Genomic DNA, 25797 nt, shown 5'->3' on the forward strand with positions numbered 1-25797 from the left:
ATTATGTATGCTTAGAAGGTAAAACATTTTTACATCGGTACATAAAATATTGAATAACGAACAATTATTATTTGATAGGTACCTATTTGACTTACGCCGCAGCAAAACGTACAATGCTATACCTATAAATTTATTTATCGTTATGTTGAAATTATTTTGAAAACCCATGACTCAATATAACAAAGTAAAATGCATATTATATCGTTTGTAATAAAACATGCAATTTTATATTTTTAATCCTCAATGTATTGATCATAGGATACACGCAGTTTACTTTTAAGATAACAGTATAGGTGTCTGTTATACAATAAATAACCTATAATACATATAAACAAGGAGCAATGCGAAATTCTGTCGATGTACAATACTCGTTAGCTTAAAACCGTAATCAAGTATCAACAATATATACTATTATGAAAATAATAGGCGAGACCTATTATCTACCTATAACAATTTGTATATGTTACACGTATGTTTATACGACTGTTGTACGTTATACTTAGCTACCTGGCGATCCGTCGCATGCACACAACTAATTGCAGTTAATATTCACCTAAGTATTTCACCAAAGTTCGAGTCTTTTATACCTTAGCGATTGAAAACACAATCTTAAGTGTAATACATTTCTATCATCTGAATTTTTAACATTATATTGTCTATTATAGTAATAATTTGACATTTTTTTAGAAAAATAATAATACATACAATTTAAATAGAATAAATTGTACGTCAAAAAATGTAATGCATCACATAATAATTAATTAGTCAATATATGGTATGAGACTATTGACTACAAGGATAATAACTAATCAATGTATTGTAATAATTTACTAGATCACAAAAATACGTGATTTTAATAAAAGCAATATAAAAAATAAAATCATACCTATTTTAAATCTTAATAACTATAAAATATACTATAATTAATTATTTTGTGACCAAAAGATTTTTTTTTCTTTTGTAATCTAGTATGTATTTATAATAAAGAAATCATATTATTTCAAATATATGTGATATTATTATATTATTTTTAAAAGTTTTTGGTAGATCTAAACATTTTTAAACAATATAATAACGTGAACATAAAAATCATTTTTTTTTTCAAACTTTGAATAAAATTAATTTAAATAGAAATTTTATTTGTTTAGATTCATAAGTTAGTATATTTATAACATAAAGCATAATATCACATATTATGTATTGAATTTAAATAATATATTGCGATAGCTAAATACGCAATTTACGTGACAATAATGTAAACCCGGTTTTTATTAATAATTCTAATAACGGTTATTGTTCTGTGCGATTGTGCTTTATGTTTAGTATTTTCATAATATAATAATATTTTTAATTAAAAAAAAACAACAAATAATCACCTACCTACCTATTAATCAAATTCAAACTATGATAAACCAAAAATAGATGTCTCGAGGTCCAATCCTTAAAAATTCAGCGATAATTTATTTATAAGTACCATTGTATTAGGTGGTACTATAATAATAATAGTAAGTATTACTAAATTATTCATTCGCGATGAATTCGATAGTTCAACGGATTTTGCATTACTCGAGGCAATTTAAATGATTTATCTGCGGGCAGATTACCTATTATAAAATGTAAATAAACTTGACAGTACCATAATTACAAATTTAATAATTTACACAGAATTAAAAAGTATAATTTTAACATTTTACGATGCTTTGTTCATTTTTGTTTTAATTATCGATTAACTTTTTTTGTAACTAATCAAAATTTATAAAACTTATACAAAACCATTCATTGGTGACGTATAATATAGTAAAATTATAAAGTAGGTACTTAGTAATTATAGTAAACATAAATATTAACTACAACTATATAATACCTTAGCGCATATATTTTAAAGTTAGGTTTATCTATGCCTACGATAGAATCGTTTTGCACGTTAAACCACTTATATTGTACCTACGTGGCAATGTGTATTTATACTATATAGTATCAACCTATATAATATTTTGGTAGTTTAGTTGGTTGTACACATGTACACTTATATAGTAGCCAGACAGCCAGTATAGGTATAGTACAAGGGTGGCAAAACTTTTTTTTAGCAGAGATCTACTAAAAATATTTTTTTCTTTTGAGGATCGACTTCCATAATTCTTTTTTTTTTATTGTGTACTGTAATGTGCCTAATTTCTATTGCTTCAGTCGTTGGTTTAAAATATATGTATAGTAAATAATAGTTTTAAAATGATCATTTATTGGTTTAAGTGTACAGAATTATATTGAGTACATTTTACCTATAATTATTAACAAACATACTTGTATATATAATACAATTAAAATGTATATTTTCCAATTAATTTCTAAAATCTAAATAAAAATAAAATTATTTACATATTATTTTGTTGATGTGGAAGAGTGATACAATATCACTGTGGCTTCGCGAGATATTTATTTTACTTCACGAGTCTCGTTAAGACTCTGTCCAATCATACACCAACCCAGAAAATTAAAGGGTAGCTAAGTAGCTTATAGAAATGATTTTCCTTATTTCAAATGCACATTATTTTATGAATATTTAAATCGTTCATTACCATTATTCCACCCTACACTACTACTATAGTACTCCATGCCAATTACCAGTAATCATCGGAATCGTCCACCTACTAACTTGAATCCTGGGAGTTGGGACTCAAAAAACTGACTTCGCTCCGCCACTGGTTGCATATCTTTGACAAGTTGATCATAATCTGAAAAATATTCGCTGTGTGCTAGACGAAAATACTGCTCTAAATGGTCATCGGAAAGCGTAACTTGGTATTCATATATACTAATTTTCATGCGAAAAACATATTTTACCCTAATATATTGACCACGACCACAAATAGATTATTGGCGATTATTATCGAGTTTTCCCGAAAGTATTTTTAGATTAACCTTAAAAATAACCACTTCGCACCGTCCAAGTGCTAACCTAACCTAACCTATTCCTGCTATACATACATCGATTGTATAGCTATACCCTATGGTGAGTTTAGCAACTGAACTTTTGAAGGCTACTTAAAATACTATTTAAAATAACCTAGTAATAAAACATTTTAAATTAAACTACCTAACCTAACTTATTAAACGTAACTTTTTACAGATTTTTATTAAATCAACAAACAAAGTAATATAATCAAAATTTTGTATATAAAATATTTTTTTATTTTTATACCTATATTTATTGCGATATATCACCTATGCATAATTAATAATTTACATAGCTATAAATAGGACTACAAGAACCCATTACCTAAACTTGAGAAGCCCGGTATCTAACTTAACTTACTTAACCCGCGGCAAGCGTATATCATATATTATGCGTTCAAAGCGCGTGCGACCCTCGTTATACTACACGTCGGAATCATACTTGTTTATACACACGATGGTAATAATAATAAGGTATAAAAGAAAAAAATGTATAATTTTCGGCAATCGGTATATATATTACCGATACGGTACGCCGAATTCAAATTGAAATCGCATGTAAATTATTATAATTTTATACGTAGGTACACACACGCGCGACGCCCACGCGTTTTGAATAGGTGTGCACGTCACATTCGCAGCTCAAATAAAACATAATATGTGTAATGGATATTATTTGCGTGTACGCGAAGAGGCGCGTCGCGCGCGTCCAACAGCGGGCCAATTATAATATACGTCTGTGATAATATACACACGCCCGACCGTAAGGTAGGTTTAATGTCATAATGTTAAATTTTGTTATTATATTATTATATATACGCACATCTAAGCAAATGAAGAATGCATAATTTTATTTTGTGCGTGCGAATTTAAATGAAAAACCGTCCAAGACGAGTTGATCATAATGTACCGGCATCGCACGCGGTCCTAATTATTATAATACAGTACCTATATGTATAGTGTATACGTTCCGTGTGGTGCGCACACGATGGGTACGGCGCTGGGCTAAAATACAACTACAATGTAATAATAATAATAATAAAAAAAAAAACGAATACCTACGTCAAGTTGAAAACCAAAAATACCGACTGCGTTTTAAACTAATAGCCGGATAATAGGATACATATGGCGTATTATTATATATATACGTACTCATATTCTTAATTTGCGTACTTGACACACGCTTATTATTACTAATAATATGTAATATATCTACTGCAGGACGATTTTTTCAACAGGAAACCCTCATTATTTCGAAAAGTATTTGAACGTTTAATTATAAAATATTCTTTTACGCTATTTGAATTTGTCACAAAACAATAAATCTGAAAAAAATATATATTTAAGTGTTTTTGAATGACGACAGATTTTTAATTATAATATTCCTATACAAAATATTATTATTTATTTTCATAGTTTGTAAGTAAACAAATTTAATTTCGGACGTGCAGTTAATTATTTATAAGTAAGTATTTCAATTTTCAAGTATTATAGATGAGTAAGGTGGAGTTGTGCCTATAGGTAAGTACTTTCTAATATGTTGATCCACTATATACCTAGGTACTCCGTGGATACAAACTTCAAATACTTATAACCAGTGGATGGCACAACTGAGAAATAACTAAGAGGCGAGAGGGAACAAAATAGTTTATTCGCTAAAATCGAAACCATAAATTAATTGTTTATTTCTACACAAATTTTATAATTAATTATATTGCTTATAAACAAATTGTAGGTAGATAAGTACAATAAATTACCTATATATCTAATAAATAACTGATATATTAAATTTATTAAATACATAAAAGATGCTTTTAAAAGTATAACTTGTTTAAAAAGTTATGTGATGATAATTCAATAATTGTGTACCTAAACCAAATTATAATACATAAAATAATATTATTATTATTGGAATACTGGATATTTATTATTTTTGCAACCCAGATAACGTTAACAAAATATTTATCTTGTACAAACCTATTTTAAATGATATATTGCATTCTTTCTTTATTTTTGAAAATTAAAGATTTCTACATTTGATATACCTATCTCGGGGAGGGGCAAAATGATACCTCGACCCTCAAAATTACACTATTGCTTACAACTAATAATATAAATATTATTAATATTATTGTTCACCAAAATTCTCAGAAAAATATTTTATTTTATTGTAACTAATTAACTATATACATAAGTAAATTAACTAAGTATACATTTCTTCCAAGTAAATTTTTTTTGTATTTTTTATTTTTTTGTAATAAAACTAAAATCATGTAGATAAATCATAAATATAATATTTTTAGATAATGATAGCTGTTAAAAGTAAGCACTGATAATCAATTATAATAATGCCTTATAAATAATATACAGGCGTACCTACTGAAATCTACAGTAGACAAAAAATGCAATCCTTATAGACCGCCAAATCAAGACAAAAATGTAATTTAAAATGATATATATTATATATTTATATACCACATCAAATTAAAATATACAGCCATAGAATGAGCAAACAAATTCGAATATATTTTTGTTCACAAATAAGGTTGCCGTTGGTTGCACTGGCTGCAGAAATACAATTTAAAAATAATTACTATATAGACTAGCCGATGCTATGTGTTGAAATGGATTTTTTTTAAAGAAAAAAAAATAATATGTAATTTTATTGTTTGTTAAGTATTTAAGTCGGTATTCAAATGTATACAATAAAAGGCAATGTCCGTAGTCCGTAAATATGTAGCTTATACAATATACGAGTAGGTACACTCTAATACTACTCAACCGATTTTCACTAAAGGTTAATAGATATAGACGATATAGTTTAACTGAAAAGTTTAGAGAGAAGTTTGAATCATGTAGTTACGTCCCAAAAATAAACCAACTTCTATAATATATCATATATTGGTTGAATTAATTCACTAAGTGAGGTAAACTGAAGATATAGTTACATTAAAACCGAGATAAACCGATGTAGCAACGTGTTTTGTTAGTTCGTTTTTCCCAAGAAAATTAGAATTGTTTTTCACAAGACGCCAGACGGGGCACTTTCCTCCCCCCTAGAATTTTAAATTAGTTTTCCCAAGTATTATCTGTTACGCACAGTGGCGGCTTGAGTCTTCAAAACTCGTGGAGTAAGATTGAAAACAACCTACCCACCCACAAAACTAAATTTACAAGGACCGATGTAATATTTTTAGGTTCTTCTTTAGTTAAATTTTTTAACTTTTACAATTCATGATATAGATACACTTATTTTTTACTTGAATGATCAATCTTCTGTTATGAATTATGATTAATCCTGTTCAACTTAAAACATTTATTTCTCATTTTCGGGGCAGGAGCAGTCGCTCCTAGTATTTTTATAACAAGCCGCCCGTGGACTTACGCACCAATGTCCAATTTATAGTAGACAAAGAATACTTTAATTTTTGATAAATATTATAACTCTTTAATAATAAATATTTTATATTATCGTGATTTCAGTACTCTGTATACTAATACCTACTCGTAATTATAATGATTACGAAATAATAATGTACCTACTACAAATAAAAAGTATAATAAATCTTCATTTATTTTTAAATTAATTTTTCCCTCCCCCCTATAGAAAAACATCAGGGGACAACCATGGTTTTTATATATTGTATACAAAGACTTATTATTAAATTCAAATTTAACTTATACATTGTAGCGACTTACTCATTGAATGACGCAGTTAGAGCCATAGAGGGAGTCAGTGATAACTTGCATCCCCCCCCATAAAAAAATAAAATAAAAAGTTGTTGACTATAAAATGATTTTTTTTCTCTATACATTAAAATGTTTTTGATGAAACAAACAAATTACTTTTTAATATATACTTAAATTAACTTACAACTTAAATATCTAGGTATATAACGTATTTTTTGCGAGTTGACTCTAAAATAGCAATGATCTTCACTCACTCTTTCTATGTTTTTTTATTGAAAAATATTTCATCACCAATTTAGTAGTATTATGTACATATTTAAAAAAAAACTTTATCTTAATACATAATATACATATTACAATATACAACAATAATTATAATATTGTCCAGGAGGTTATAGATTGTTGTCAAACCAAGGTCTTTGGTACTCAGATTTATATAATCTATAATATGATAGAAATAGAACACAATAGAATGTTCGCGAAGATCATTCTCGAAAAATTAAAACGATGGTGCATAAACATCCTATAAAAAATCGTAAAAATAAAAATACTACTCAATGAGGGAAAATCAAAGCCATTTTCTAAAATTATGTGTAATATATAGTGAATGGACTATAAATGCCATCAAAAACTATTGTTTTCATCCGTTTGTCACGTGTTTAATTTCTGTAACTGCTAAAATCTTACGCACAACTATCAACCAGTTATAGTAGTATATCATAATTCATAGGTAGTAACAATGAAAAAAAAAACACAATATAAATATTATACTTCACAATTACAATTATTTCCAAAAAAACAGTATTTAAGAAAAAATACATAGTATTATTGATATAGACAATCATGAAATATTAGTTCAAATAACGTCAGGAATAATATGATGTCATATTGTCATATTTTGTAAACAATTAATAGTCTAATAAGTAATAATTATTATATAAGGCTAACCGTTCAACAGTTGCGGTATTTATAATAGTAATAATATTTCTAATACTATAAGTATTCTAAGTCTATAACACGAGTTTTATACTTTTATGTTAAGAACAATTTAATAAAAATGATAGTAATATTATGACGTCGTCGTGATACATGAATAACACTTACAAATTATTAAATTCTGTGTGTACAATTTACGGCAATCTCAAACCAAACAATTATAAGCATGATAATTTATAATCGCACGTAATAGCAGATACATTATGTTCTGCAGCAAATTCGAATAATATCCTGACGGTGCCATGTGCACATAGACAGTATATACTATACATAATATATACTCACCCAAGAAAACACGATTTTGCTATACCTTACTAATCTTTTTTGTTTTTAAAACATTGCGAACGTTATTGTATTATTTTTTGTAAACATAAATCTCGAACAAACAATAGCTGTAGAAACGAGCAGACGTCGCGAATAAATTGTACACGTATAAAATAAATGTTATGTACATACAATATATACGACGAAATAATAATAATAATAATAATAATATAATAAACAATAGTTAGTTTTTGACAGCGGGGGGAGCATTATTATAACCACGCGTAAATGAGTGGGTGGTACCCACTATATTCTTTTTATGTTTTAAAAAAGTACAAAACTGGTCCCATATTTTGTTTTTTTCGACATAATGCACCGCGTATGAATGTGCGGTACGCGTGCGGTAATAATTTATATATTTAAAAAAAGTGACCACAATAAGCATTTGTCAATTAAAAGACCACTGCAAGTGCTTAAACATAAAACTATAAATAAATAAAATAGAATAATACAAATCAAAAGCTTATAAAATCCTTAAAAACTAATAAGTAGGATAAACTAAAACAGGAATTAAATAAAATTAAATACTTATTAAAACAATTAAGTTGAACAATAAAATTATCTAAACAACGACGGAGAATTGAATAACTCAATTCAGCACCATAGACTGTCCACCAGTCCGATAAAAGTTGTCTTGAAAGTGCAGAATTCTCAGCGTTTCAAATGCCATATAGTTCTGTGGAAAAACACCAAATTTGTTGATAAAAATGTTCGTTAAAATATAAAAGCATTAAAATAAAAAATAGTGAAAAATAAGTTTTTTTTTCTAAAAACGTTATGATGTTATGAGTATTTTTTTCTTTAAAAATTAAGGCAATCCAATAGTTGGTTTGACTAATGCGTTATACACAGAATTACTATACCATTAAGACGCGTCATACCGTTACCGATAATATAGAAATATTAATAAGATTATTATTTAACTATTTTTTATACTGATATCGTCTTTTTTTTTCTAATCGTCAATCAAACTATTTAAATCGACGTCAGCATAATAAAGATAAACACTTGTTTAAGGCAAAACAGTGATTTTGTGCGGTCTAGTATTTAAACTGCTTAACGCGGACACTGTACGGTCGCCGGTCGGATAAAAATGTTCCTTTCAGAACGCGGTTACTTTGTATTATATTATATACATAAAGTATTACTGTAAATATAAGTTATATACCTAAGTAGTAAGTATATACCTATAATGCCAATTAATAAAATGTAAAAATTAAATAAAAAGTCAATATTACAAACGTTAAAAAATATAGTATATAACAAGTCGAAAAAATTATTTTTTTAAATTTATTATTACTATATTATCAAAAATCATATTAAAAAGTAAATTAAAAATGTGTACAATACTACATTATAAATATAAATAAATAATAATATTGGAAAAAATCATTAAAAACTATACGTAATATAGCCAATATAGGGGAATTTAAAAATTCAAAATTTGTTATTTCCTTTTTTTATACTATAGTTATATTCAATGGTTTATTATTGTCATAAGCATTGGATTTTTGTCTCTTATGAATTCTTAAGGGGAGTTGCGATTCGAACAGATGTTATAACGACTTGTTTATATTTTATGTATATAATAGTACAGCGGTTTCCAACCTTTTTAGTTGTGCGGACCACCAATTTTTAAAAAAAATCTTCGAGGCCCACCTATATACGTAAGCAGTAAGCACATATATATTATATATATATATATATAATATATATATATATATAATATATATATACGGCAGTTATTAAAAGTAAAAGAATTAAAAAATAAATTATTTTATTAAGAAAAACACTTTACTCAACTTAATCAGAAGTTAAAAATTTTAATATGATTTTTGACATTGCTTATCCTCCACGAGAGTCAAGATCTGGATTAAAACTGGATAGTACTAAAAATCATTCTCAACATTCAGTTTATTCCTATATTTATTGAAAAGAAAAAATTAAAGTAGAAAAAGCACGTCTAAACAGATAAGTTGTCAAAAAGACCATCAAGTTTCTCAGTGCAATTTTAACGGTTGCTGGATAGTCTTTCCGAACATTCAACCAGAATGACACTTATGGTGTAGACTGTAGACTCTACAATTATTATTATTTTTATTTTTATTTTACATGTTTTTTAAAATTAAATACCTTTAACACTATATTATTTTATGATTATAATTTATTTACAATGATCCTAAAAAAAGGTAAAAAAAAAAGTAGGGGTTCCACAGATAAAAAAAGTTTAAGAAACGTTGGTTGTGAGTGTAATGTAGATAATAATAATAATATCTCCAAACCCCCTGTAGTGCCTGATTATTAGGTATATAATAAAAATAGGTTAGGTTATTTAGTTAGAGTATATTTAATATTATATATGGTTCACGGCCCAGTACTAGCGAGGCTGCTCGCGGCCCACAATATTAAATAGTACAAAGTGTCCGTGTCTTAAGCTTTTAATGTTCGAACCGTACAAAGTGACCTAGAACTTTTTTTAAGAGACATTAGCCATTCAAGGAATGTCAAAAAATTATGAAATTACGTATAATAATTTAATTTTCTGGAATGAATGTTGTGGTATTTTTATCTCATGATTTGTAAAGAATTAAATACTTTCAAACCTTTTACGTCTTACTGAAAGTTTTAATTTCATATACCAAGATTCGCTGTATTAACCTAACTAACTATAGCATAACAGGGTTTTTAGTGTTTACGCTGTACTGTACTACAATCATATAAACGAGGCCAATATTTTAACTTAGAGGTTAATGCGCCCAAGCACACCAGAGTCCAGAATCAACGTTTATAATCTTTTATACAACTAATTTTAGCTATCATATCGATTCTTGGGAAAAAAATTATACACATACCATACATCATAAAATGAATTAATTATAAGTACAATTTTTTCAATTTATTAATAATTTAAAAAATTATAACTATGACTTTTTCCAAAAAAAAATTATAAGTTCATAACAATGTCCTCATTATTTTATTTTATAGAATTAGAATAGATTACACGGAAACACTTTTATTGTACCTATTTTAAATGCTTTTAATTATTGTCAGGTCTTTAGGATGACCGTTGTTTGATAAATAGAGGACAGTATAAATTTCTTTTCGATTATAAAAATAAAAGTGAACAATATCCGGCCCAGATAGAATCCAAACGTAATTGTAACATTATTTGATGCAAAAAAACCCAAAAAATTTATGTGGCAGCGGTGGGATTCGAACCCACGCCTCCGAAGAGACTGGTGCCTTAAACCAGCGCCTTAGACCGCTCGGCCACGCTACCTCCGATGCAAAGTTTTGTTATAGAGGGTTATTTAGAATCTTAAATTAATTGAGGTCTATATAAAATTTATTAAGAAAATAATACTTTACATAACACATAATATTAATAACAAACTGTAAATATAAATAATAAATCTGTTTAGCGTTTAAAAAAAAATTGATATGTTCTAAATGCTTTATAATTAAAAATTGTTTATAATTAAATTATTTAATTTATCAATAGTGATCAAATTTGTGAACCAAGTATTCTTGAAAATTTAAATAGGTACTTACAACTCGTTGTTGATATTTTCTAATTTTTTTGAATCATTTGATTTATTTTGGAACAAGGTGACGTGTAAGATTTGACAATGTTTATTCTAAATATAAAGAATATAAATATAATATAATTGATATTAAATAATTAGTGATTAGTTATAATAAGTATTTTTCGTCTGATATCTGGTTTTAAATGTGTACTCATAGGCGTGGGCACTTTCAAATCAGTTACAGCGAATATTTTTTTCATGCAAATATCACACAGGACCATTTAAGTATAGTTTATAATCTTTATGTATAAATGTATGATAAATATTACTTTTCATGATAAAACTATGATACTATATTGATCTTATTAATCTTGGGTATATCACTGATTTAATACCATAGCTATGTGATTTACTTAGGTTTAAATTAAATCATAAGCAGTGTAGGCATCTGCATAACTAGGAGGTATTTTTATTTAGCGCCCCTAAAAGGTTTTACTTTTTAGCCTCAATTAGCCTACAAATTATTTTTAACTTTGGTTTTCTAGGACTCTAGCCCCTGTTACTATTAAATCCTAGTTACGCCCATTAGTGTAGGCTAGACTATAAAACCATGATTATTGATGGACCACAGGTTTAAGAAGATCATTATATTCACAATGTTTTTATAAATACATATTAAAAATAAAATTAATTATTAAATGTAATTTATATTTTAACTTTTATTGGTTTACTTACTGTTACTTTAAATTTCCAATGAGTTAAGAATATTATTTTATTATTTAACTATCTATAAGTTGAATAATGAATAATGATTGGTTTTTGTATATTTATTGAAATTTGTAAAAAGTTTATACAATTAATTAATAAATATAAATTAAATAATAAAAAATAATAAGATATGTTTACAGCCTCTAGATACTACAGGTCTTAATCTGGACTTGTTACCAAATGATTCTTTTTATCAAATAACGCTCATCATTTCAAAATCTATAAATGTTTTTGGAAAAAAATTATATTTTTTTAATATTTTTTATTATTTTAATTTTTTAAGCTTTTACTTTTTTAAATGACAACATTTATAATTTCATACTTTGATGCAGAATATTTTTGGAGTATTTTGATAGATAAAAATTAAAATTTGGACAAATATTGAGTTAGAAGTATTTTAAATTTATGTAATTGCGAAATGGTGATATACAAGAATACCCTGCAAAACGTTGGTCTACTACTCCACTCACTTAAATATTAAATGCTTATCTCATAAACTATCAAATTGATATATTTATATATCAAAATACTCCAAACACTATTTTGCTTCAGAATATTAAATTAGAAATATATATTGTTATTAAAAAAAAACATTAATATATTTTGAAATAATTGAGTGTTATTTGATAAAAGAATTAACCTGTATACTGTAAATGTGCATATACACTTATTTATTAATTCATTGATCCAATGCAATATCCAATTTATATGTCTATTTTTAAATCTATTTCTAACTTCAATACTCTATTGTAATTTTTATACAACATACTATAAAAATTATTTAATTTGTAGAAAATAGATTTTTAAATAATAGGTAATAAATAAAATATTGGTATGTTTAATATTTAAAAGTAGCTACACTTTTCTAATTAAAATTGTTAATCCCACAATCTATAATATAGGCTATTTTGATTAGCAGCTCTTTAGGCCGATTAACTATATTAAGCACAACCCATACAGCACCTGTGCGCACGCCTATGAATTGCACTACAACTAAATTTAACTAATATCATAATATTATAAATAAATGTATAAAATTTACCAATATAAAATAAGCATCGACCATAACCAAAACCTCCTTATTAATATTTATGATTTCTAAAAATGCTTTTGTAACTTCAGGTGAAATTGAATCAAGTTCATTATAACCAGTCAAACAACAATGGATTGCTTGACATGGTAAATTACAAAATTCACATTTCAAAAATCGTAATTCAGTCTTCGGAATATTATCAATAGTTCCATAGTCCACATGAATAACCTAATAAATATAGCTCATAAAGTCATAACATAAATATTTTGAGTATATATTAATATTTTTTTTTAGTTACTTCAACAGTGGTTGGATTAACTTCTCTTAAAACTCTAACTCTATACCATTGTTTAATATTTGAAAATGAAGTATAGGAAGATGCATAAAATGAACCTGGTAAAATTTGTTCCATTTTGACAAAATAGTTTTTATTTTCAGTTTCATAAAATTGTCTGGAAAAAATTAGAAGATAAACAAAATAAAATGATTACTATTGTTTTTAATATTTACTGCATTTGCATCATTAGACGATCAAGTTCCACAATCTTATAACATAATTGTAAATAAAATAAACTTGGATTATATGTTTCAACCAACAGCATTTTTTTTAATCTGTCTTGATTAAAAGACAATAATGGTTGTTCTATGTTTGTAGAAATGTTAACTTCATTATTTAAACAAATGTTTGATAATAAACAATCCTGAAAATATTAAATAATTTAGTGAAAAGAAAATGTATTCAGAATATCCACAATATTCTTCTGTCTTACACAAACATAATAAGATAAAATTGATTAATGTACTCAAAAAACCATACCATTAAAATAGTAAAGTTTTATTTTACTAAAATAACAGATCTGAGAACAATAGATACATTTATAGATGAAGTATATAAGTCATTAATGAAATCCAGTTAATTTTTTTTACGAAACTATTAAAATTATTAATTTTGTAAATAATTACAATTTATTAAATTAAAAAAAAAACCATGCTGGAATACATTACTAAGTGACTTTAAAACAGAAATTTTATTATAGATAAATCTACATTATATTACAATAAAATTTTACATGTGTAAGACAAAAATAACATGTGTCCTCTGTTTAATGTATTCTAAATTTTAATATTATTCAATCAGACTTGTGTATTTACATTCTTATTTTTAAAATCCATATTTTCATACAATTTAAATTCATTTTTTGGGTACAGTACATTATTACGTATTTCAATCATTTGATCCAATACCTTTAACAATTGTTTAATTGATGTAAAACCAAAAAAAAATGGATCAAAAATGGTACAGTACAATTTCTGAAAATTCAACATACATATATATTAACAAGTTACAAACTGATATAATATTGAAGTTATAACATAAACTTACAGTATAAATTAATTTAAAATTCTCAGTATTCACACCATAACAGTATACTTTGAATATTCTTGCAATGTTTAACCTTACTATTTCAGGAATACATTGGTCTTTTTCCAATGTTAGGTTATCTATGTTTGAAGAGTAAAATAAATTAAAATGTTAAATATTATAAATCAAATAAATAAGTATCAAAACTATTATACATTATTTATTAATTTTTAGTTTTTTTCTTGTATTTAGAAATAAAAAACTATAAAACTATTTGTATAAAGCAGTGGCATATTTATGGGAGGGGGCGGACCCCTCTCGAAATGAAAAACACAACTATTTAAAATAGTGTCTTCTCCCTCCTTTCCCCCCATAAAATAGAAATATATATAATCGGGTCCCCTATGAAATGAAAACCTATACAAGGTGATTTTTTAAGCATGCTCACCCCATTATTTTGCTTAAATTATGCATATATTCAAATTTTGATTTTTACATAGTTTCAAATTGTTAAAAAACAACGTTTTTATTAAAAAATTATATTTTTAAATATTTTTTATCCTAATATTTTTTTTTAAGTTTTTTACTTATTTGAATAACAACATAAAATAACATTTTATATTCCAAAGCAGAATATTTTTCTGAGTATTTTGATACATAAAAATCGAATTTAGGGCGAGTAGTTTGTGAGTTATACGTATTTAAAGTTTAGACAAGTGGAGTAGTAGACAAACATTTTGCGGGATAACCCCGTACCACTCCACTCCGCGCATCTAAAATTTAAATTCTTATAACTCATAAACTACTCGCCCTAAATTCGATTTTTATGTATCAAAATACTCAGAAAAATATTCTGCTTTGGAATATGAAATTAAAACTTAATGTTGTCATTCAAAAAAGTAAAAAACTTAAAAAAAAATATAAGAATAAAAAATATAATTTTTAATAAAAACATTGCTTTTTAAGAACTTGAAAATTCAGTTTTATAATACATTATGCAAAATAAGATTAAGTTAATCTAATTAACAAACCAACTAATAAACAAATAACTTTTAAGTAATTTAAATTAATTAATATTTAAACAACCATTTAAGTTTATTATTAAAACAGTAGTATAGCATGTAATCACTAATATGAAAACTAATAGCTTTATATACTTTTAATTTATAAAATAAAATATAACTATTGATGATTGATTGAATATTCTATTATACCAAACTATTATAGTATGAAATCTACAATAAAAATAGTTTTCTATTTGAAAAATTAAAAAAAATTCAGAGCTTATGAATGCATGGTCATTACAATCTATCGTCATCTTTGCTTTCACCCAAGGTAAAGGATAAAAAATAAAAAATATTCAGAAGTCCAAATCAGTATTCAATTCTTGCTACACAAAGACTCAAATGAAATACAATTTCTCCAAAACCACCACTAATTTATATCAATGAAATGAGTAATTTTTCCAGTTTTACCACAAACTTGATGTCAATTATTAACTCTACAGAATTTATGTGTAAAACCATACTTTTATACCTGATCATTCATACTCATTTTTCTAAGCATTACAGACTTTTTATTAAAGATCTAATTTAGAACAGCTACTGATTTCATTTTTACCAGCAATATGTTCATAAACATTTATTATGGGTGGTGATTCATAATCTCTATCCTTCTATCTCAAGATATTATTTTCACTTTCTCAGAATTGGGACATCAGGTCACCCACGTTCACCTTTGCCTCTCTTTTTTTCGACCTAAAAAAAGCCATCAATAACTTGGATTTATACAAAATTGAATTTCTTCTATACACCAAAATAGTTGTCAAAAAAATCTTATCCACTCAAAAGCCTACCTCAATGCCAGTATATTAGGTACACTCAGAGTTACTCTAATTTAGTTTTTAACTTGGCAGGTATTCACCTTGATTTTCAATAAACAGGATAAACAGAAAAACATATACCCCACGTAATTGAAGATCATGAATAAGTAATTAATAATTTAGTATTTTTGGGTACGACCAGCTCTTGATTGGTTTTCCAAATTCCCATCCACCGACCACTATACCAAGAGACATGGTGGAGGAAATGTTTTATCTGTTCAGCTAGTCATGGCCTATCATTCGTAGATTAAAATATTCTCAAAATCAAAATTCTAAGTTAAAATAATTATAAAGATACCTTATCTCATACTGAAACTAATTTAAAACTTAAAATAGATATTTAATAATTTATAAAAATAAATAAAATAATTACTTACCATTATTATTTTTCTTTGGAGTAGAATGCAAAAATGAATTTAAATTGTTAAGAGAATTTTCACCACTCATCTGAAAATATTTAAATTAATAATTTTGGTAGAATTATTGATCATGATTACTTCAAAATAAATAATAAAATAGTAATCATAATAATACTATGTTGAAACATTATGGCAAATAAAGATTACAGATTATTAATTGAAGAAAAAAATTTTAAATTAGGGAATAAACTAACTTCTAATTTTATAAGTTTTAATTAGTAATCCTATCTAACTATTTGCCTTCAATTATGAGAAATTAAAAACAATATAAGATTAAATCAAAATTTGTAAAATATTACACAAAGGAAATGAAATAATACCTCTTCATTTGTCTCTAATCATACAATTCGTTCAAACCTTAAATTAAAAACTATTCAAAAAGAAGCAAAATTATTTTGCATCTCAGTTTAATCTTTTTTTAGATTCTGAACAGAGTGATGAATATATTGATTTTACAATGATGTGTGTTTTTATTAATTTTTGTGTCTGTCATCACGTTTTGAAGTAGAAATAATGCTTTGATTTTTACTTCACTCTCTTTGAAAAGGAAAATGAATCTAGTTGGTACATTGGGGACTCAAAAGTAAAAAATTTCCAGTAGTTTTCTAAAGCGTCAGGAAAAAGCATTAAAAAATAACAGAAAATGAAAATTTTTACACATAACCAGTTTTTGACAAAATCGATTTTTTTATTTTTCTGGAACTCAAAAACAAATCATTGTAAATACTTGAAATTTTCACCAGATGCTTATATTCACGTTATTTATTTACGATTAAATTTCCAAAATATTTTGACTATTTTTAAACTATTTGTAGACAATTGAAATTTTCGATTTTTCTAATTTTTTTTTCTTGAAATGCTGATAAAAAAATTTGGCTTTCCAAAAAATCTTTAAAATTTGATACAAGGTTTATTATAACTTATAAGTTGTACTTATTGTAGTAAAAAAAGATAGTTCAAATGTTTATAAAATATATCAAAATCGTGAACATTTGCAAGGAATTTTGAAGTTGAAAATTCGTAAAAAAATTTTTGATTTATACCTAAGGTTAAAAAACCTAATACAAAGTTAGCCATAAGTTTTGCTTCAAGTAACTGTAAAAAAAAATTGTAGCGCCAATATAGAAAAAATTTTATGAGTGTATGAAATTTAATTTTTTAAGAAATCGCGTAAGAAAACGATATATTACAATTTAAATATAGGTAATAATGCTCATATAATATATTTTACTAATTATCCTAGATTAACAAATCAACTCCTAACGGAATTGTTTTTGTTATATAATGATACTTGTCATTGCATTCAAATTTAACACATCTATTATGGTGACCAACTCCTATCTCTACTATACCCACTTGCCTACCCTATTTTTAAAAATAAATCCAAAACTGACTTTCTTATTATTATTGTTTGAATCAATAATTGCTAAATATTTTTAATATAAAGAAGGCTATAATTTAGTTAATGGCATTAAAAATATATGTTATGTTTTTTTTTTAAATATAATTTTTGTTTGGCATAAACTGTTGAAATATGTTTTATAATATTTTAAACTTACAGTAATAGGACAAGATTCGGGTTTCTTTCCATTTACAAATTCTGTATCTACATATTTTATTTTTCTATTTTCTGATAGTTTTTTCACATATTCAATATTTTTTCTTAAATTAATTTTAGCAATATCAGAGTTTTTATCTGTATTATAAAAACCGTCTCCAAGTTCTCTAACCATACTTTGATTTTTACACATATCTATATAATCAGTCGAAGATTCAATTGATCTATTTATTTTACTAATCATTCCAAAATTATTATCATTTAGATTTTTATTTTGAGTTATATCTTCTTGAAATCCATTAACCATTAGCCGTGTATACAAATCAGACACTATATTTTGTTCATTACATTCATATTTTTTTGAATTTATCACTTTTTTATCTTCACTATTAATATGATTTACAGCTGATATACTAGGTAGTGAATTATTATATGATGATTTATTAACATCAGATAGTCTTAAAGGCTTAATTTGTACATCTGTAAATTAAAATCAATTAATATAATATGTAGTTATATCACATGCATTTAACATTAAAATGACAAATACAAATATTATTTACATATTAAAATATACAAACTATAAGATAAGAAGTACAGTGTGTGGCAAAATACATTCCCTAGTTCACCTATCCACCTCCATTTCGGATAGCATATCTTATTTTTTTTTTTTACCTCAATGTAATTGATTTTTAATCCAAAACTGCTTGACAATGATAAATTTTAAACTAGTATAGAATGGCTTAGGACAGCAGCTACAAACTCTTATATAAAAACATTGGTTTCCTCGGAAAAATTGCATTGCTGGTTAGTCTGTGTCAAGATTATGACTAAAACCTGTTGTAACATTCACTTTCCATCCCCATGAAATTGTCAATCACTAATCACCACCATTCTACAACCTCTACAATGACATACTAAAACTAGGGAGAGTTTTGCTACACCTTATATTTATAAATAATTCTACTTTATAATTGTATCTTTATTCTATGTTAAGCTATACAAAACAATTATAATTGATGATCTAGGTAAAACGTAAAATCCTATAAAAATATTATTATGACTTCACATTTCCACAAATATTATAATTAAAATCATAAGTTATTAGATAATAATTGTTAAGAAATATTTTTTAAAAAATAATTAAATAATTGACGTTACATTTTCCATTAGAACAAAATATTTATAAGACTTCCTAAAACTATTATTTTTATTTTTAAAAGTAATTTTAAAACATTAAAAAAAGTATTTAATACTGATAATTAAGGCTTGGATAAAAATGCTAATTCCAACCTTTTCTTAGAATTTAAAACATTTTTTTCAAGTACATTTGTTTCATACATCAAAAAAATTAAAATTAAAATTTCTAATTAATATTTTTTTAACTTTTAGAGCACTTATTGGTATTTACAGAAAATTTGTATGATTTAGAGTAATTTTTTATTTATTTTAAAAGAAAGTTTTAAATTTGATAAAAACTACTAGAATTCCTTAAAAAAAGTTCAATAATTATTTTGCTTATATTCCTAGTTTTATTATGCATGTTTTTACCTATGTTCCAGTCAGATTTGGTAGCAGCTGTTGTATAACAATAATGATAAGCAACATTTTCAATAATGTTTACCTTTTTACTCATTCAAAATTATCTACATTTTACAATTATATTCCTTTTTATTTGTAATTTAATTATTTTTTAATTTCCAAGAACATAATACTAATGTGTTATTATTGATTATATCGCTTATAGTGTGGTAATGGTAAATGATTTTTAAAAGCATTTTATTAAACTATGCTATATTATAGTCATATTAAAATCATACTCTTGTAAAAGTATTTACTAGTTTTTTAAGGGCATTCACATTTGCATCCTACTTAAAATCAATTATGTAATAGATATGATATAGTACTATTTAAGGTTAATAGGTACCTGTATTGTGATGTAAACTGGCTATAGAAGTTTTAGATTGTAATGTATTTTTTAAAGAAACACTTGTATCATTTATATTTAAAAAATCTTTAACTTGGTCCTTTAAATCTTGCATACAGTTTATTTTCAAAACTGAATAGTCAGGATGTTGTTTTACGATTTCTTTTAACTTATATATAGATATCAGCTGAAAAAAAAAATATGTTAGCACAAAACTTGAAAAACTGAACTAAAAATAATTTCTTCTATAGATATCAAATAGCATAACCTACCTATTAACGGTCTACAAAATGTAAAGTGTTATAATTTATACTAAGTTATAAGCTTTAAATACCATTACCGATAAATAATTTATAGGTAGTTCCTGATTATAATTATAATATATTTAATATTTTAATCAATTTATTTTTGCACTTACTTATAACTTATACTTATAACTATTAATTTGTTTTTTTATTATAATTTAGATTTAATGTAATAATGAAAAATTAAAACCTAAAAGAAACATACCATCATTAATTATTTCTATATCTAAAATCAAAATCTCTAATACTGAACATAACTATTTTTTAGATTTTACTGCAACGCATAATATAATAAAATTATCATGAATAAAAATGTTTGTAATCATTTATAATTCATAATGTGCCATCATCATAATATCAGTGGCGTAGTTACCACAGGGGCAACAGAGGCAGTTGCCTGAGGGGAACAAAATAACAAATAAAATAATATTGGTTTTATGTACCTAATTGTAAATTTATTTTTATTTTATTAGGAACAAAATATTTTATGTGATATAAGTGTGATTGGGTTAATAGTATAAAAAAAAACATAAATTTGATCACGGCAAAGTTTCAATACAAAGGTTGAAGAATCAAATTTATATTAGGTAGGAAGAAAAATATATTTTGCCTCAGGGCGCTGATGAGGGTAGTTACCCTACTGCATAATCTACTTTATTTAAATTAAAACACATTTAGCAGCTGACCAGTATTTATCAAGATGAAGTCAAGTAACACCAATTAAGTAATTACAACAAAGTAAACCATAAATTTAGTAAGGTAATAGGAAAAAATAAAAAGTAAATGAAAAAAACTTTTAATAAGTCAAGATTTTAATTAAATACCATACAAAAAATAATTTTATTTTATCAATGATAAAGTAAAATATAAGTGGTTTCTTTTTTACTTAACCCTCTCCTCTAAAAGTTTTATTTCATTCATAATTTTTCTATTATTATTACTTAGTATGTTATATTTGTCAGAACTCATGCCGCTTTCATTGACAACTAATTGGAAACTACAAATCACTAAATGAGTGAAAATAATCTTTATTTTTTGGGTTTAAATACCTCATATACAGTGACGTAGTCAGGATTTTAAAATGAGGGGGGCCAAGCCCAAAATACTGTAAAAACATAGTCAATAATTAACAATAACAGTTCATTTTTATATTAAGTTTATACAGTTGATGGGGAGAGCCCCCCCTCATAAACAACTTGTAAAGCACAATAAATGACAAAGATGAGTAGTGTGGGACTATAATAAAAATATAAACTTTATAATTATCTTATAATGATTCAAGGACAGATAGTAAGATGGATAGATAAAATACCACATCTTTTCTACCTGAAATTTGGAATGTAAACGAAAGTATTATAAATACTTAATAAAATATTATGTGCATAAAATGCAATTAAATTTAAAGAAATTATGAGAGATGTATAGAGATAATCAACGAGACCTATCTAACATTTTATCAGCGATATCTCATATTATAAAACATTTAATTGATTTTATATATTGACAACGAATTGTATTTAATTAGGTAAATAAATAATTTACTTATATGGCTATGTATTGTTTTACAGTAAATGTGACCTATCTAATTTTTTATTAGCTATACATGTATTTATTTTTTCTATACATAAATGGCTTTTTATCCTTTTGCTTTTATTTCATTTGTTTTTTTTTTTTGCTTTTTTTCCTAGATTCGTATAGTAAAGCGAACAAGCAAACTATGCACATTACACAAGTTAAACACTAAGTATACTTATTAGTTTAAATAGAATATAGCAACAGTTCCAAAAGTGTGTGCCACAATGCTAATCGTTATGTTGGCCAAAAATAAATTTAAAATGTTCTATTCATTATTTTATCTAAAAATGGTCATCGGTTTTTATCAGGGACACCATGAGAAAATTCAGTTCCTAAAGGGTGCCGCAAAACAAAAGTTTGGGAACCGCTGGAGTATAATATTATTTGCTTTCTATAATTAGTTAAGCATTTACATATTAAAATTTGTTTTTAATTATTTATTGTATATTAAAATAGAAACTAAAAATTAAGCTTGTCAGTCAACATTTTGTGGAATGGGCAACCAAATCTTGTTTAAAAAATAACTATTTCTCTATCATTTGACAGTCGACACATATTACTATAATATAAAAAGTTACCTTTTGATTTTCAAGTATGAATCTTTCTATATCAGAACGTAATTTATCTGTCATATAACCAGTACTAGAATTTGCATTTTGACTAAAATCATTTCTATTTAAATCAGAATAACTTTTACTAGTTAAAGACGACTGATTAATTTGATTATAACTTTTAGAAGAATTATTGGATCTATGAAAGTCACTTCTAGTATTTTGAGATATGTTGCTTGCATAGTTGTTGGTTTTAGTTAGAATATTTTTATTATAAGAGTTGTGTCCAGAAAAAGTTTTGTTTCCATTATAACTTATTTGATGTCCATATCGTATTTTCATATTGGGTTTGGCTTTCTTTTTTCTAGAATTTGATCTTTGTTTAACAACAAGCATTCTTAAATGGTTGGTCTTATCCCCAACAACAAGAGATAATGTAGTTGACTCATTTGGATTTGGAGGGACCTAAAAATTTTAAACAATGTACATGTTAATATTAACATTTAAACCATGAAAAAACTAATTATAGAGTACAATAGAACCTTGATTAGCCAAACCCTTTATTATCAAAATGATCATCCAATTTACCAATTTTATCAATATCTTAATTTATTATTAACGCATTACATACATATATGTATATAAATGTTTTGTAGAAAATCAAGACATGATAGGTTTATATAAATGACATCCTCAGATCTACTTATCAATCCCGTTTGGTATTGTATGGTGTACAAATAAACATATTATGAATATTAAGTTCTACAAAGTTTAAACAACATTATGTTCTTACGATGGAACAAAAAATGGAAATTTTATCTTTAAAATTTATTTATTTAATCTATCTAAATAATGCAATTCAAATATAATAATATTAAATATATTTATCAAGATCTACACATGTATATTATATGTATGTATTTATTAAAACAATTTTCAATAACCAAACTAGATGCGGTCCTAATTAATTTGGATAATCAAGGTTCTACTGTAATACATTTTTAAAATAATTATTTTATTCTTACAGTTAAAACATCAGTCATACTTTGAAGCAATTCAATGACTGAACTAAAACCTAAACTTCTATAAGGTAAGTTACATCCTTCTTGTTCACGGTAATCTTTTTGGAGCTGTAAAATACTGAGTGGTTTTTGAGAACTGGTTAACAAGCTCCTTATATTAATTTTGACTTCATTTAGATCCACTGCCATGATTATTTGAGATTAATCTATTTTATAAGACATTTTATTGTAAATAAGATATTAAAATAGGATAGAAATAAGGGCATAATTTTAATTTATAACAAATCATTTTTTTAAGAGAATAAAATATAAACCAAGTACATCTTATTTTAAAAGTTAGACAATAGATAAAACACAACTGTCTTTTATATGACTCATAGCAGTTATATACACACAACATTTAACAAAGTTTTTAAGCATTTTTATGTACTAACAGAACAGAAAAAAATATAATGAGATTACACCACACAAATTAGACGTTGTACTCATCTACATCTCATGTATACGTAAAAAAAAATGTAAATCAAAAGTGATTCATATTGTGTGCCATAAAATCTAAATTTTTTGGTATTTATCGGTTATCATAAATACTTACACAATTTTGCAGTAAATTAAATGTTGTTATTTCAACAACCATAGATTAACATTCCATTATATATTTCTTTAAGATAACTCTATAATTTGAAATTTAAAAGTGATGTCTTAAAATAATATAATTCAGCATTAACTTTATAATTGCAATAATGGTTTTAAATTTACTGTAGTTGTATAGGTAATTGAAACAACTGATATGTACTATTTTTTTTTTTTGAAGGGCTGTGATAGAAACTTGAATTAGATAAATTATAATGATGAAGTTAAACTATGACGTGAAAATAGATAAATAAAAGTTTGTAAAATGCCTATTGGAGAGTTAATTTAATACTATAAATGGTTGAGAAGTAATTTAAGATTATTAAAAACATTCATTAAAATGTACAGTATATTAACTTACAGAATATTTAAATGATCCAATATATATATATATATATATATAACTGTTCAGCGTTTAAAACAACGATTAAATCAACTCAACGCTAATTGAAAAATTTTGTAACAGGCAACAGCTTCGACGATTATTTTAAGCTTTACAGTAAGTACACAATTCTCGTCACTTCGACCAGTATGGCAGTCTAACATATAGCGAGAAGTATCTCACAAATCAAAATAGCACGTGGAAGAATGAGAATATGAGATTCAATTATAAATCACCATGAATATAATTTATAACGTTACATGATCATAACGATAGATAAAGAAAAATATTTCATCTTAAATCAAAACTCATGAGATCAAAGAAAAAAGTAGATTTATAACTTCAAAAACGGTATATAAACAGTTATCATAAATATTTAAAACTGAGTAATCATTTTGTATAATAAAATGTGATAAAATTAAATGTCTCGTATTGTTAATTGTCATTAGTTCACGAACAATAAATAACAAATAACGATGACGCTATAGGAATTGAATAACAACACTGGTCACTGTCTTAGTGTCTTCACTTGTGAGTACTGAGTAGTAAGTTGAGACAATGATATTATAATTAACATTAATATTACATATTAAATAATAAATATAATCAATTATATCATGGTTGAGACTTGACCGTTGAGAGTGGTCAGTACTCAGTGCCCAGGGACCCAATTCTTGAAATGTTATAAAAATTGTACGACATATTTATCGCATGCGATATAATGATAAAATTATCGAATGCGACTAAATTATATCGAATTCGAGTAACGAGTGGTGAGATTTTGAGTCGTTTGAGACCATGTGATCAACGGCGGCGAGCATGTACCGGTATGATAATATGGCGATTTTGGAGGTTGGACTATGGAGCCATGGAGATTGGAATTTGGAGGT

At 25.5% G+C, this 25797-nt stretch overlaps 1 protein-coding gene and 1 non-coding gene across 2 annotated transcripts; both read right to left on the bottom strand.

Moving 5' to 3' along the window:
* Window positions 1-8475: 8475 nt before the first annotated feature.
* On the bottom strand, window positions 8476-25730 carry LOC132920681 (metacaspase-2). Its single transcript, XM_060983307.1, has 13 exons — window positions 24887-25730; window positions 23896-24098; window positions 22898-23335; window positions 20440-20626; window positions 18514-18992; window positions 16913-16982; window positions 14675-14793; window positions 14443-14601; window positions 13801-13991; window positions 13589-13742; window positions 13300-13518; window positions 11515-11600; window positions 8476-8638 (listed from the first exon to the last, which is right to left on the bottom strand). The coding sequence occupies exons 2-13, from the start codon at window positions 24079-24081 to the stop codon at window positions 8614-8616; spliced, it is 2313 nt and encodes a 770-aa protein (XP_060839290.1). The 5' UTR covers window positions 24082-24098; window positions 24887-25730; the 3' UTR covers window positions 8476-8613.
* Trnal-aag (transfer RNA leucine (anticodon AAG)) lies at window positions 11161-11242 on the bottom strand. Its single transcript has one exon. It is a non-coding gene; the product is annotated as a tRNA-Leu (tRNA).
* Window positions 25731-25797: the final 67 nt, after the last annotated feature.

The sequence above is a fragment of the Rhopalosiphum padi genome, chromosome 2, assembly GCF_020882245.1.
Source record: "Rhopalosiphum padi isolate XX-2018 chromosome 2, ASM2088224v1, whole genome shotgun sequence".
Taxonomy (NCBI): Eukaryota; Metazoa; Arthropoda; class Insecta; order Hemiptera; family Aphididae; genus Rhopalosiphum; species Rhopalosiphum padi.

Bases quoted from the DNA above. Each gene is read 5' to 3' on its own strand.
- LOC132920681 (XM_060983307.1), bottom strand. From the start codon at position 24,081: ATGGCAGTGGATCTAAATGAAGTCAAAATTAATATAAGGAGCTTGTTA. The intron at 16,983-18,513 runs GTAAGTTTAAAA...AAATATTTTCAG, and splicing joins CCGAATCTTGTCCTATTACT to ATGAGTGGTGAAAATTCTCT. The intron at 8,639-11,514 runs GTAAGTACCTAT...GTTTTTCCACAG, and splicing joins GAAAATATCAACAACGAGTT to AACTATATGGCATTTGAAAC.